We start from the raw sequence: 15,000 nt of genomic DNA on the forward strand, positions 1-15,000 counted from the left end.
GGGCATTAATCAGAGAGGCAACAAAGAGACTAAAGATAACCCTGAAGGAGCTGCAAAGCTCCACAGCGGAGATTGGAGTATCTGTCCATAGGACCACTTTAAGCTGTACACTCCACAGAGCTGAGCTTTACGGAAGAGTGGCCATAAAAAAGCCATTGCTCAAAGAAAAAAATAAGCAAACACGTTTGGTGTTTGCCAAAAGGCATGTGGGAGACTCCCCAAACATATGGAAGAAGGTACTCTAGTCAGATGAGACTAAAATTGAGCTTTTTGGCCATCAAGGAAAATGCTATGTCTGGCGCAAACCCAACATCTCTCATCACCCCGAGAACAACATCCCCACAGTGAAGTATGGTGGTGGCAGCATCATTCTGTGGGAATGTTTTTCATCGGCAGGGACTGGGAAACTGGTCAGAATTGAAGGATTGATGGATGGAGTTAAATACAGGGAAATTCTTGAGGGAAACCTGTTTCAGTGTCACGTCCTGACCAGTAAAAGGGGTTATTTGTCATTATAGTATGGTCAGGGCGTGGCAGGGGGTGTTTGTTTTGTGTGTTTTGGTGTTTTTGAGTTTTGTTCTATGTTTTCTATATCTATGGTTCAATTCTAGTTTTCTATTTCTATGTTGGTTTTTGGGCATGACCTCCAATTAGAGGTAGCTGGTTGTAGTTGTCTCTAATTGGAGGCCATATTTAGTTGATGTTGTTTCACTGGTGTTTTATGGGTGGTTATTTTCTGTATAGCCTGGATGCCTTATGGAACTGTATTTTGTTTAAGTGTTTTCATCAAATAAATTAAGTATGAGCACTTTACCCGCTGCGTTTTGGTTCCCCTTCATCGACACTTATGACAGAACCACCCACCAAACAACGACCAAGCAGCGGGGATTGGAGCACCGAGGAAAAGGATGGACTTGGGAGGCGGAACGACGTTTCTGGGAGATTAAATTAAGGGAGCTACATGAGGCCGAGAGGCATCCCCCTAAAAAACTGGGAGTTTGGCAGAGTCAGGGTGGAGACCTGAGCCAACTCCCCGTGCTTATTATGGGGAGCGACGGATCAAGCAAGCACCTTGTTATGCGGAGATACGTACTGTGTCACCAGGGCGCAGCTACAGCCCGGTGCGGTCGGTACGGGCTCCTCAGCATTGCAGGGCGAGAGTTGGCCGGCAGCCAGGAAGAAGTGCGCCGGCATAACGGATCTGGTCTCCAGTGCGTCACATTTACATTTTAGTCATTTAGCAGACGCTCTTATCCAGAGCGACTTACAGTAGTGAATGCATACATTTCATTTCATTTTAATTTCATACATTTTATTTTTTCCCGTACTGTCTCCTCGGCCCAGTTTACCTTGCGCCTGCTCTACTCACGGCAGCCCTCATTCCCCAGCACATCCCAGTTCACCCTGTGCCAGCGCTCAGCCCGTGCTGGGCTACAGTGACCATCCAGCCAGGACGGTGTGTGCCAGATCTCCGGTGCACCTCCATAGCCCAGTACGTCCTGTTCCTGCTCCTCGCACTCGCCCTGAGGTGCGTGTTACTAGTCTAGCACCTCCTATGCCAGCCCCACGCATCAGGCCTCCAGTGCGCATTCATAACCCGGTACAGCCGGGGCCTGCTGTGAGCACTCTGCCTTTAGTGCGTCTCCCCAGTCCGGTGAGACCGATTCCTGCTCCTCGCACTCTCCCTCCAGTGCGCATCCATAACCCGGTACAGCCAGTGCCTGCTGTGAGCACTCGGCCCTTAGTGCGTCTCCCCAGTCCGGTGAGACCGATTCCTGCTCCTCGCACTCTCCCTCCAGTGCGCATCCATAACCCGGTACAGCCAGTGCCTGCTGTGAGCACTCGGCCCTTAGTGCGTCTCCCCAGTCCGGTGAGACCGATTCCTGCTCCTCGCACTCTCCCTCCAGTGCGCATTTCCCGTCCAGAGCTTCCGCCGACAGTTCCCCGTCCAGAGCTTACGGTGACAGTTCCCCGTCCAGAGCTTCCGGCGACAGTTCCCCGTCCAGAGCTTCTGGCGACAGTTCCCCGTCCAGAGCTTCTGGCGACAGTTCCCCGTCCAGAGCTTCCGGCGACATTTCCCCAGCCAGAGCTTCCGGCGACAGTTCCCCGTCCAGAGCGTCCGGCGACAGTTTACAGTCCGGAACCTGCTGAGACGGCCTACAGTCCGGAACCTAGAGTGGTGGTCTGCAACCCAGAGCCTTCAGCGGTGGTCTGCAACCCAGAGCCTTCAGCGGGGGTTGGCAGGTTAGAACGGGGGCTAGGCCCAGAGCCAGAGCCACCTCCGTAGCTGGAGGATTGGCGAAGGGGGGGTGTAGCACAGAAGCCGTCGTTGACGGTGGCCACCCTCCCTTCCCTCCCTTTAGGTTTGGGGTTGTTTTTGTGGGGTTTTGTTTGAGGTGCATTCAGGGTATGCACCTTTGGGGGGGGGCGGGGGGGGGGGTACTGTCACGTCCTGACCAGTAAAAGGGGTTATTTGTCATTATAGTATGGTCAGGGCGTGGCAGGGGGTGTTTGTTTTGTGTGTTTTGGTGTTTTTGAGTTTTGTTCTATGTTTTCTATATCTATGGTTACATTCTAGTTTTCTATTTCTATGTTGGTTTTTGGGCATGACCTCCAATTAGAGGCAGCTGGTTGTAGTTGTCTGTAATTGGAGGCCATATTTAGTTGATGTTGTTTCACTGGTGTTTTGTGGGTGGTTATTTTCTGTATAGCCTGGATGCCTGATGGAACTGTTTTTCATTGTTTGTTTATTTTGTTTAAGTGTTTTCATCAAAAAAATTAAGTATGAGCACTTTACCCGCTGCGCCTTGGTCCTATCCTTACGACGGTTATGACATTCAGTCTTCCAGAGATTTGAGACTGGGACGGAGGTTCACCTTCCAGCAGGACAATGACCCTAAGCATACTGCTAAAGCAACACTAGCATGGTTTAAGGGGAAACATTTAACTGTCTTGGAATGGCCTAGTCAAAGCCCAGATCTCAATCCCATTGAGAATCTGTGGTATGATTTAAAGATTGCTGTACACCAGTAGAACCCATAGAACTTGAAGGAGCTGAAGCAGTTTTGCCTTGAAGAATGGGCAAAGATCCCAGTGGCTAGATGTGCCAAGCTCATAGAGACATACCCCAAGAGACTCGCAGTAATGTAATTGCTGCAAAAGATGGCTCTACAAAGTATTGACTTTGTGGGGGGGGGTACATAACTATTCTGTTTTTTTGTATTATTTCTTGTTTGTTTCACCCCCCAAAATATTTTGCGTCTTCAAAGTGGTAGGCATGTTGTGTAAATCAAATGATACAAACACCCCCCCAAAAAATCTGTTTTAATTCCAGATTGTAAGGCAACAAAATACGAACAATGCCAAGGGGGGTGAATACTTTCACAAGCCACTGTAACAGGGATATAGAGATCACAGGGGCCTATGTTAATTTACAGGTCACAGGGGCCTATGTTAATTTACAGGTCACAGGGGCCTATGTTAATTTACAGGTCACAGGGGCCTATGTTAATTTACAGGTCACAGGGGCCTATGTTAATTTACAGGTCACAGGGGCCTATGTTAATTTACAGGTCACAGGGGCCTATGTTAAGTTACAGGTCACAGGGGCCTATGTTAATTTACAGGTCACAGGGGCCTATGTTAAGTTACAGGTCACAGGGGCCTATGTTAAGTTACAGGTCACAGGGGCCTATGTTAATTTACAGGTCACAGGGGCCTATGTTAAGTTACAGGTCACAGGGTCCTATGTTAATTTACAGGTCACAGGGGCCTATGTTAAGTTACAGGTCACAGGGAGGGGCCTATGTTAATTTACAGATCACAGGGGCCTATGTTAATTTACAGGTCACAGGGGCCTATGTTAATTTACAGATCACAGGGGCCTATGTTAATTTACAGGTCACAGGGGCCTATGTTAAGTTACAGGTCACAGGGGCCTATGTTAATTTACAGGTCACAGGGGCCTATGTTAAGTTACAGGTCACAGGGTCCTATGTTAATTTACAGGTCACAGGGGCCTATGTTAAGTTACAGGTCACAGGGGCCTATGTTAATTTACAGATCACAGGGGCCTATGTTAATTTACAGGTCACAGGGGCCTATGTTAAGTTACAGGTCACAGGGGCCTATGTTAATTTACAGATCACAGGGTCCTATGTTAATTTACAGGTCACAGGGGCCTATGTTAAGTTACAGGTCACAGGGGCCTATGTTAATTTACAGGTCACAGGGGCCTATGTTAATTTACAGGTCACAGGGGCCTATGTTAAGTTACAGGTCACAGGGCCTATGTTAATTTACAGATCACAGGGGCCTATGTTAATTTACAGGTCACAGGGGCCTATGTTAAGTTACAGGTCACAGGGGCCTATGTTAAGTTACAGGTCACAGGGGCCTATGTTAAGTTACAGGTCACAGGGTCCTATGTTAATTTACAGGTCACAGGGGCCTATGTTAATTTACAGGTCACAGGGGCCTATGTTAATTTACAGATCACAGGGGCCTATGTTAATTTACAGATCACAGGGGCCTATGTTAATTTACAGGTCACAGGGGCCTATGTTAAGTTACAGGTCACAGGGGCCTATGTTAATTTACAGGTCACAGGGTCCTATGTTAATTTACAGGTCACAGGGGCCTATGTTAAGTTACAGGTCACAGGGGCCTATGTTAATTTACAGGTCACAGGGTCCTATGTTAATTTACAGGTCACAGGGTCCTATGTTAAGTTCAACAGTTCAACTATTTTTGGGGACAGTAGAGTCTTTTTATCAACACTTTTCTTGAATGTCGCCAGCAATGAGAAATAGTAGAACAGATGTGCTTTCAAACTAACACCTATACTCTCTTCCGTGCTATAGGCTAGTCCGATGCAACCACAGACAATCCCAAGGGACGCAAACCACCTGTCTCTCCCAATCCCAGGCACAGAGGATGGCAAGACGAACAGGGTAGGTCCACCTACAGCCTTTTTTCCCCCCACAAGGGGGGGGGGGGGGGGACTTAATGAAGGACTTAATGAAGTGTTGTAATGTGATTGTGTCTCTAATGTTGTCAACCTCGTGGCCATAAACTAATAAAACAGGTGAGACGTAGCCTACACATAAAATAATCTATTCAGATATTTGCTTCCTTACTTCGTAAACAGTCTGTGGACTGCTCTTAATCTCTCCTGTTCCTAGGCCGTCATTGTAAATAAGAATTTGTTCTTAACTGACTTGCCTAATTAAATAAAGGTAAAATAAAACGAAATAATAATTTAAAAAAAGTTAATGCGTGTTGATTCTAACGTAGACAGGGAAAGTTACCCAGACACTGAACCAGAGCTTTATGGACACCAAGACTTCACAAGTTGTCACGGTAACACTTTGGCACTGCCCAGAAACAAGCCCCGACACGTCAGTGCTTGTGGAGATCTGATAGTGTTAGATAGTTAAAATTCTACCAACTTTATCAGAGGGCAAGCTGGAACTAAATCCATACCGCTTATGCCTGTCCATTCTACATTGTGCCAGGCGAATAGGAACTGTACAGTGTAACAATGAGCAATTACAACAGTTGTTACAGAGTATTTACAGGAATAACCACATAGTGTTGTAAAGTACAGATTGTGTCTGGGCTTCATTCAACTTCCACCCCGACTGACCTATAGTGCTAGTGTCACCATGGTAACTACAAAGATAAGAGCAGTCAAGGAATTAAAATACGTCTCTGTAGATAATAATACTGTTGTCCTTTTTACTGTCAGTAGTGTTATAAAATAAGCCTCTGTAGATAATAATACTGTTGTCCTTGTTACTGTCAGTAGTGTTATAAAATAAGTCTCTGTAGATAATAATACTGTTGTCCTTGTTACTGTCAGTAGTGTTATAAAATAAGTCTCTGTAGATAATAATACTGTTGTCCTTGTTGTTACTGTTAGTAGTGTTATATTGTTGATATGATAATATCTCTTAGTACGTCCCAAACAGCTCCCTGTTCCCTATATAGTGCACTACTTTAGACCCTATTCCCTATATAGTGAATTACTTTAGACCCTGTTCCCTACATAGTGCACTACTTTAGACCCTATTTCCTATATAGTGCACTACTTTGGACCCTATTCCCTACATAGTGCACTACTTTAGACCCTATTCCCTACATAGTGCACTACTTTAGACCCTATTCCCTATATAGTGCACTACTTTAGACCCTATTCCCTATATAGTACACTACTTTTGACCAGAGCTTATAGTGCCATTTGGTATGCCACCTCTCATTCTAGGCTTCCTTCACATGGCTTCCTTCACATGGCTTCCTGGTTGTGCATAGTGAGAGTGATGGTACATGCTGATAATGTTAGCGTTAGGTTCCATATAGAAAGAGGAAGTTTATGCTGTGAGAGAGCGAGAGGGAAGGAGAGACAGAAGTGGATTTGGGGTTGTGGTTCCTCAGATGAAAAGGTGTGTGTGTGTCAGGAAGGTGCACTACAGCGGACTGACTCTCCTATTGACTACCAAGGAAACATCCGTTTTACATTTTTGCTTTGTTTTGATCTGGACTCTGATACGGGTGGTATAGAGGCTACTGATGAACAGTGTGGCTGTAAGTTCAGTCTTTTTTCTTGTGTGTGTGTGGGTGTGTGTGGGTGTGTGTGAGAATGAGTGTAAGACAGAACTGGCTACTGTATATTTCTCAGTTAGCTTAAAACACTCTTGTAGAAAAAGGTGCTATCTAGAACCTAAAATGTTTTTTGGGCTGTTCCCATAGAGTTTCCCTGTAAGAATATGTCGAAGATAAATACACAACGCAGAGACAGAGGACGAGAAGTTAAAAGGACGATAAGTCAATAGAGAACTAACGATCAATGGAAATAGTGTTTTTTTTCTGTAATAGGGAATTATTGATTAATGGTTCAGAGACATGGGAGGAATATGTCTTCTGAAATAGGATACTTGTTATTTGGCCATTGGCTAGTTTTATTGCAAGGAATTCTATTTGGTCAACGACAGGCTAGAGCTGGGTTATAAAACGACATGCTGTCCCTTTGTTCTGTGGAGAGAATGACTGGAGAGAATCACAGGAGAGAATCACTGAAGGGGAGAATGATCATCTAACAGTCTTCCCTGTGGCTCAGTTGGTAGAGCATGGTGTTTGCAATGCCAGCATGGTGTGTGCAACGCCAGGGTTGTGGGTTCGATTCCCACGGGGGGCAGTACAAAAATAAAAAATGCATGAAATGAAATGTATGTATTCAGTACTGTAAGTCGCTCTGGATAAGAGTGTCTGCTAAATATGTAAAATGTAACTCCCTGTATGATTTGTCCTCTTCAAATAAACCTATTTTCTTCCCCTTGATTTGCTTTGGGGTCTGTTATTAAAGAATAACATAAATCTCGAACAACCCTTTGAAGAACACTTTTTGGTTCCAAGTAGAACCCTTTTTGCTTCCATGTAGAACCCTTTCCACAGGGGATTCAACATGGAACCCAAAAGGGTTCTAGCTGGAAGCAAAAGAGGGTTCTACCTGGAACCAAACAAGGGTTCTCCTATGGGGACAACCGAAGAACCCCTTTGGAACCCTTTTTTCTCTGAGTGTAGTCTCACGTTAGTGTTTGCGTCTTCACATTTTATAGATAACAGACTAGTATGACTGACTGTACAGTACGTCTATGTGTCCCAGTTTGTTCCAACAATATACACTTGAAGTTATAGATTTCAGCTGTGATAAAGCTATCTGTGCTTTTCACTATGGGGATCAGCTAATGTGGATCCTAATGAATACTAATATTAACTGACATGTTTGGAAAGAAAATCTATTCATGCTTTTTAGTGTTGCGTAATGTGTTAGTCATTCTAGGCCAGTGTTTGCTGTAATTTGCCTTTGTAGTGAAGCAAAAGACAAAATGTACTGTGGACTGTAAGGAAATAAAGTATTCTTCCTCTTGTTTTTATCTATGTTCCAGCTCTCTTCGGACTTCCTGTACGGTGGGCAGATTGCTGACAGTGACCGGGAGCTGGGTCAGGTGACATTTGAATGGAATGTAGAGATGAATGGAATGTGTTCAGGGGAAGTAACTTCCTTGAAACAAAACAAGGAACTACAAGTTTAACAATACAACAGAACAATAATATCTACATAAACAAATTTCTCCAATGGTGCTATCAGAAGCAATCCTCTAATAATAATATCCTTTAATAATGGCTGAAATGGAGCTAATGGAATGTATAAAAAATGTTTTTTTCATCCAATCCATCCCATTCACTCCATTCCACCCATTATTATGAGCTGTCCTCCCCTCAGAAGCCTCCACTGACACACACAGAGCAGCTGACTTGCCACCCCTCTCTGTGCTTCCTGCCTTGTAGAGCATGCAGAGAGCAGTTTCCTCCAACACCATCAGCACCGCAGCTTTCAGAACAGGAGAGTCTCAGGGGGTTGTCCAGCGACGTCACTCTGCCCTACTGCATCATGGGACAGAGCAGCTAAGCCACTCACGAACCATAATACTCCCCAAGAATGGCAAGGTACACACACACACACACACACACGCACACAAATACTGGAACACATGTTAGCAGAATGACACAGACCTATTGTTGTCCGGTTACCCAGAAGTAAAATTCTCTTGTGAAAGTTAGTAAATTCCTGTTTTACTTCTGGGGGGGGGGATGATGTTAGAATGAAGTGACGTCTCCTCCCTCACAAACAGAAACTCTAGGCAAAACCACTCGATTACGCTAAATTCACATCTTTATCATGGCCCAAAAAATACATTTTTGTTTTCATGAATGTTTACGATAGAGTCAATTTTGACTTTGTGGCTGTGCATCTGATAATGTTCTGCCTCTCCCTCCAACCTTTGGATCCTACTGAAAAACACAAAACAATCAATATATTTCAAAATGTCAGTACATGTAAAAATGTGAACATGCTGTATTGTACTGTAATATGTAGTTCAATTGTCACTGAAGGATGCACATCTCACCTGTTGTTTTGCCGGAATATTCGCACTATTGATGCAACTGTTGAACGCTGCAGATTTGGTTGCACCCTTCAACCGGCCTCTCTCAGAGAGAGACCATGGTTTACAACATGGTTTACAACATGGTTTACAACAGGGTTTACAACATGGTTTACAACATGGATTACAACATGGTGTACAACATGGTTTACAACATGGTTTACAACATGGTTTACAACATGGTCAATAATTGTGGTCCTTGTCTCATCAGAGACCACCGCTCTTGGTCTTCCTCGCCTTTGTCCTCCATGCATTCTCCCTCTCCCTGACACTCTTCTTTCCCCACCAACCTGTCTTCCTTGATCCATGTTTCCAGACAAAATCATTCCAAAGCCGTCCTCTTTTGTCTGTTTGGTAACGAGACTTAAAACAGGACACTTGGGTAGGCTAACAGCTGAAATTACAATCGGCTGTGTTTGGAATGATTAAATATTCTGCTGAGATTTTCTATATGTTTCAATCTGGTAACTGCAGAAATGCATGACATTTGCCATCGTTCTGTTTTGAGTGTGTTTTTAACAGTTTTGGAAACAGTGTGTTAACATTTGAAAACGTGTTGCAAATCTAGAGTTGTGCAGGTGGTGGAGTATGAATGAGAAAAGAGTTCATGGATTTCGGAGAATGTGGTCATTGAATGCATTTTGTGTGAAAGCAATGAAAAATGATTCACAGTTTGGTCCACGTACACTTCTGTTTCGGTGACTGTGTGAAGAGTTTTGACAATGTGACTTCAGTTTGGACCCACGCATGCAATTGAAAAAAACGAACAAGGTCAAACCGTTTATCATCCATACAGGCTTAAAAATCACAGCACCAGTTTAAGCACCACTTTTGTCCAATCCTGATTTGTCCAAATAATCAATGACAAAAATCAAAAACCAGGAATTACTGCTGCTGGGAATCATATAATTCTATGTCCACGAGAATCTATCCACGAGAATCTATCCACGAGAATCTATCCACGAGAATCTATCCATGAGAATCTATCCATGAGAATCTATCCATGAGAATCTATCCATGTGAATCTATCCACGTGATATTTGTCCAGACCTAACATACATGTGTTGTTCGTAGCTGGGCCAGCAGTGCAGAGACTGTTCCTACCCTGGGACCAGTGTTGTGGTGGTGGAGTCTCCTTCTCCAGCCACCTCTCCCGACAGCAATGACAGCTCCACACCGGTGAGTCTCCACTGTCTCCCATCTGTCCCTCTGTCTCCGCTGTCTCCTATCTGTCCCTCTGTCTCCGCTGTCTTTTATCTGTCCCTCTGTCTCCTCTGTCTCCCATCTGTCCCTCTGTCTCCGCTGTCTCCCATCTGTCCCTCTGTCTCCGCTGTCTCCCATCTGTCCCTCTGTCTCCGCTGTCTCCCATCTGTCCTTCTGTCTCCGCTGTCTCCCATCTGTCCCTCTGTCTCTGTTGTCTCCCATCTGTCCCTCTGTCTCTGCTGTCTCCCATCTGTCCCTCTGTCTGTCTCCGCTGTCTCCCATCTGTCCCTCTGTCTCCGCTGTCTTTCATCTGTCCCTCTGTCTCCGCTGTCTCCCATCTGTCCCTCTGTCTCCACTATCTCCCTTCTGTCCCTCTGTCTCTGCTGTCTCCCATCTGTCCCTCTGTCTCCGCTGTCTCCCATCTGTCCCTCTGTCTCCGCTGTCTCCCATCTGTCCCTCTGTCTCCGCTGTCTCCCATCTGTCCCTCTGTCTCCGCTGTCTCCCATCTGTCCTTCTGTCTCCGCTGTCTCCCATCTGTCCCTCTGTCTCTGTTGTCTCCCATCTGTCCCTCTGTCTCTGCTGTCTCCCATCTGTCCCTCTGTCTGTCTCCGCTGTCTCCCATCTGTCCCTCTGTCTCCGCTGTCTCCCATCTGTCCTTCTGTCTCCGCTGTCTCCCATCTGTCCCTCTGTCTCCGCTGTCTCCCATCTGTCCCTCTGTCTCCGCTGTCTCCCATCTGTCCCTCTGTCTCCGCTGTCTCCCATCTGTCCCTCTGTCTCCGCTGTCTCCCATCTGTCCCTCTGTCTCCGCTGTCTCCCATCTGTCCCTCTGTCTCCGCTGTCTCCCATCTGTCCTTCTGTCTCCGCTGTCTCCCGTCTGTCCCTCTGTCTGTCTCCGCTGTCTCCCATCTGTCCCTCTGTCTCCGCTGTCTCTCATCTGTCCCTCTGTCTCTGCTGTCTCCCGTCTGTAACCCCTGTCCCACTGTCCATCCATGGTTCTAGTGACATTTACAACTCAATCCCTAGGTTGTTGCTGTAAATGTTTAACTTACTGTGTGGCACCAACGTGGCTCATCAGACAGAGCAGCCAGTGAATTAGCCCTGTATACCAACAGTTAATCTCCCCTACCGCTTCCATCCTCAGGAGCTGGAAAAAGCAGGTCTGCTGAACAAGACCAAGATAGCAGAGGGAGGCCGGAAACTGAGGTAGACTGTCCGTGATATGAAGGAGATATCATCTTCTATACCCTGTATCTACTGTATAGGTGTGGGGGAACTGTAAACGTCACCCTGTGTGTGTGTGTGTGTGTGTGTGTGTGTGTGTGTGTGTGTGTGTGTGTGCGTGTGTGCGTGTGTGCCTGTGTGTCTGCGTGTCTGCGTGTCTGCGTGTCTGCGTGTGTGCGTGTGTGTGTGCGTGCGTGTGTGTGTCTGTGTGTGTCTGTGTGTGTGTGTGTGTGTGTGTGTGTGTGTGTGTGTGTGTGTGTGTGTGTGTGTTTTAGGAAGAACTGGAATCCATCGTGGGTGGTTCTGGTCGGGAACAGCCTGGTGTTCTTCAAGGATCCCAAATCCCAGACCCCCTCCAGCTGGGTAAGATAGTTAAACTCAAGGACTATCATAGATGGAGTTTAAATACATTATTATTATTATTAGACCCCCTCCAGCTGGGTAAGATAGAGTTTAACTATCATAGATGGAGTTTAAATACATTATTATTATTATTATTATTATTATTATTTTAAACGTCTCAAGACTGCTTTCTTATTGGTCTCCAGAAACCAGGCAACAGTCATCCGGAGAGCAGTGTAGACCTGAGAGGAGCTGTGGTGCAGTGGACCAATGACCTGTCCAGCAAGAAGAACGTCTTCAAGGTCAGACACACACCAGGAGGGAGGGAAGAATCTTTATTTTAGGGAAGTTAAATGTGTACATTTTAGTCTCACTGAGAGAGAAAGAACTGCTCTAGTGGTTTTTCTGTGAAAAAACATTCTCACGTCCTCTTGAGAGGAAGTTCAGTATCTGACTGTAGGCTATGTGTTGTAACAGGACTCTATGAGCACCAGGGTTCCAGACAATTCAATGTCAACTCAGTCTATTCAATACATGCCTTAAAATTCAATGCGTATTTTATATTTCCAGAATTATTATTTGAATTAATTTCCCAAATTGTATTATTATTTTATTTATCCTTTATTTAACTAGGCAAGTCAGTAAAGAACAAATACTTATTTTCTATGACGGCCTACCCAGGCCAAACCTGGACGACGCTGGTCCAATTGTGTGCCGCCCTATGGGACTCCCAATCACGGCCGGATGTGATACAGCCTGGATTCAAACCAGGGAATGTAGTGATGCCTCTTGCACTGAGATGCTGTGCCTTAGACCGCTGTGCCACTCGGGAGCCCGAAGTGACTGAAGAATTAGTAGTAAGAAGGAGTACAGTAGCTGGTGAAGTAGTCTGTGATTTGGGACTAACCCACAGTACTTTTGTCTGTTTGTGTGGTAGCTGAGGACGGTGACAGGGAATGAGTTCCTACTGCAGTCAGAGACAGACTCACTGATCAGAGAGTGGTTCAACACCATCCACAGTGTCATCGATAGACTGGTGAGTCTCACACACTGACACCAACTCATCAGGGCTTTCATCAGGGCTTTCATCAAATGGTTGTCTGGTACAAGTTGAAATTGTCTTCTCTTCTATAGGACCGGGAGAATCCCCTGGACAATGTCCTGCTGTACTCTCTGAGGAGGGCAGGCAGTGTGGAGATGTTGGACCACAGTGGAGACGAAGAGGACAGTCGAGGAGGATATAAAGCATCATGTGAGTCTCTCCATCCATCCGTCACGTGTCTCTCCATCCATCCATCCGTTACGTGAGTCTCTCCATCCATCCGTTACGTGTGTCTCTCCATCCATCCGTTATGTGAGTTTCTCCATCCATCCGTTACGTGTCTCTCCATCCATCCATCCGTTACGTGAGTCTCTCCATCCATCCATCCGTTACGTGAGTCTCTCCATCCATCCATCCGTTACGTGAGTCTCTCCATCCATCCGTTACGTGAGTCTCTCCATCCATCCGTTACGTGTCTCTCCATCCATCCATCCGTTACGTGAGTCTCTCCATCCATCCATCCGTTACGTGAGTCTCTCCATCCATCCATCCGTTACGTGAGTCTCTCCATCCATCCGTTACGTGAGTCTCTCCATCCATCCGTTACGTGAGTCTCTCCATCCATCCATCCGTTACGTGTCTCTCATCCATCCGTTACGTGTCTCTCCATCCATCCGTTACGTGAGTCTCTCCATCCATCCGTTACGTGTCTCTCCATCCATCCGTTACGTGTCTCTCCATCCATCCGTTACGTGTCTCTCCATCCATCCGTCATGTGAGTCTCTCCATCCATCCGTCATGTGAGTCTCTCCATCCATCCATCCGTTACGTGTCTCTCCATCCATCCGTCATGTGAGTCTCTCCATCCATCCGTCATGTGAGTCTCTCCATCCATCCGTTACGTGTCTCTCCATCCATCCATCCGTCATGTGAGTCTCTCCATCCATCCGTTACGTGTCTCTCCATCCATCCGTCATGTGAGTCTCTCCATCCATCCGTTACGTGTCTCTCCATCCATCCGTTACGTGTCTCTCCATCCATCCGTCACGTGAGTCTCTCCATCCATCCGTTACGTGAGTCTCTCCATCCATCCGTTACGTGTCTCTCCATCCATCCGTTACGTGAGTCTCTCCATCCATCCGTCATGTGAGTCTCTCCATCCATCCGTCACGTGAGTCTCTCCATCCATCCGTTACGTGTCTCTCCATCCATCCATCCGTCATGTGAGTCTCTCCATCCATCCGTTACGTGAGTCTCTCCATCCATCCGTTACGTGAGTCTCTCCATCCATCCGTTACGTGTCTCTCCATCCATCCGTTACGTGAGTCTCTCCATCCATCCGTTACGTGAGTCTCTCCATCCGTCCGTTACGTGTCTCTCCATCCATCCGTTAAGTGAGTCTCTCCATCCATCCGTTACGTGTCTCTCCATCCATCCGTTACGTGAGTCTCTCCATCCATCCATCCGTTACGTGAGTCTCTCCATCCATCCGTCATGTGAGTCTCTCCATCCATCCATCCGTCATGTGAGTCTCTCCATCCGTCCGTCATGTGAGTCTCTCCATCCATCCGTCATGTGAGTCTCTCCATCCATCCGTCATGTGAGTCTCTCCATCCATCCGTTACGTGTCTCTCCATCCATCCGTTACGTGAGTCTCTCCATCCATCCATTACGTGAGTCTCTCCATCCATCCGTTACGTGAGTCTCTCCATCCATCCGTTACGTGAGTCTCTCCATCCATCCGTTACGTGAGTCTCTCCATCCATCCGTCATGTGAGTCTCTCCATCCATCCGTTACGTGTCTCTCCATCCATCCGTTACGTGTCTCTCCATCCATCCGTTACGTGAGTCTCTCCATCCATCCATTACGTGTCTCTCCATCCATCCATCCATTACGTGTCTCTCCATCCATCCATCCGTTACGTGAGTCTCTCCATCCATCCGTTACGTGTCTCTCCATCCATCTGTTACGTGTCTCTCCATCCATCCGTTACGTGAGTCTCTCCATCCATCCATCCGTTACGTGAGTCTCTCCATCCATCCGTCATGTGAGTCTCTCCATCCATCCGTTACGTGTCTCTCCATCCATCCGTTACGTGAGTCTCTCCATCCATCCGTCATATGAGTCTCTCCATCCATCCGTTACATGAGTCTCTCCATCCATCCGTTACGTGAGTCTCTCCATCC

The 15,000-nt window shown here is 46.4% G+C and overlaps 1 protein-coding gene across 2 annotated transcripts in view; it reads left to right on the forward strand.

The window, feature by feature from the left end:
• The window catches only part of LOC115207335 (rho GTPase-activating protein 15), a 34,337-nt gene that overhangs the window by 7,154 nt on the left and 12,183 nt on the right, over positions 1-15,000 (forward strand). For both annotated transcript variants that reach the window (XM_029774342.1, XM_029774344.1), the window contains exons 7-15: positions 4,863-4,952; positions 7,947-8,006; positions 8,350-8,508; positions 10,080-10,184; positions 11,350-11,411; positions 11,705-11,792; positions 11,978-12,073; positions 12,709-12,807; positions 12,906-13,023. In XM_029774342.1, coding sequence (XP_029630202.1) covers positions 4,863-4,952; positions 7,947-8,006; positions 8,350-8,508; positions 10,080-10,184; positions 11,350-11,411; positions 11,705-11,792; positions 11,978-12,073; positions 12,709-12,807; positions 12,906-13,023 — 877 coding nt within the window. The remainder of the gene's footprint in view (positions 1-4,862; positions 4,953-7,946; positions 8,007-8,349; positions 8,509-10,079; positions 10,185-11,349; positions 11,412-11,704; positions 11,793-11,977; positions 12,074-12,708; positions 12,808-12,905; positions 13,024-15,000) is intronic.

This window comes from Salmo trutta, chromosome 14 (assembly GCF_901001165.1).
Source record: "Salmo trutta chromosome 14, fSalTru1.1, whole genome shotgun sequence".
Lineage (NCBI taxonomy): Eukaryota > Metazoa > Chordata > Actinopteri > Salmoniformes > Salmonidae > Salmo > Salmo trutta.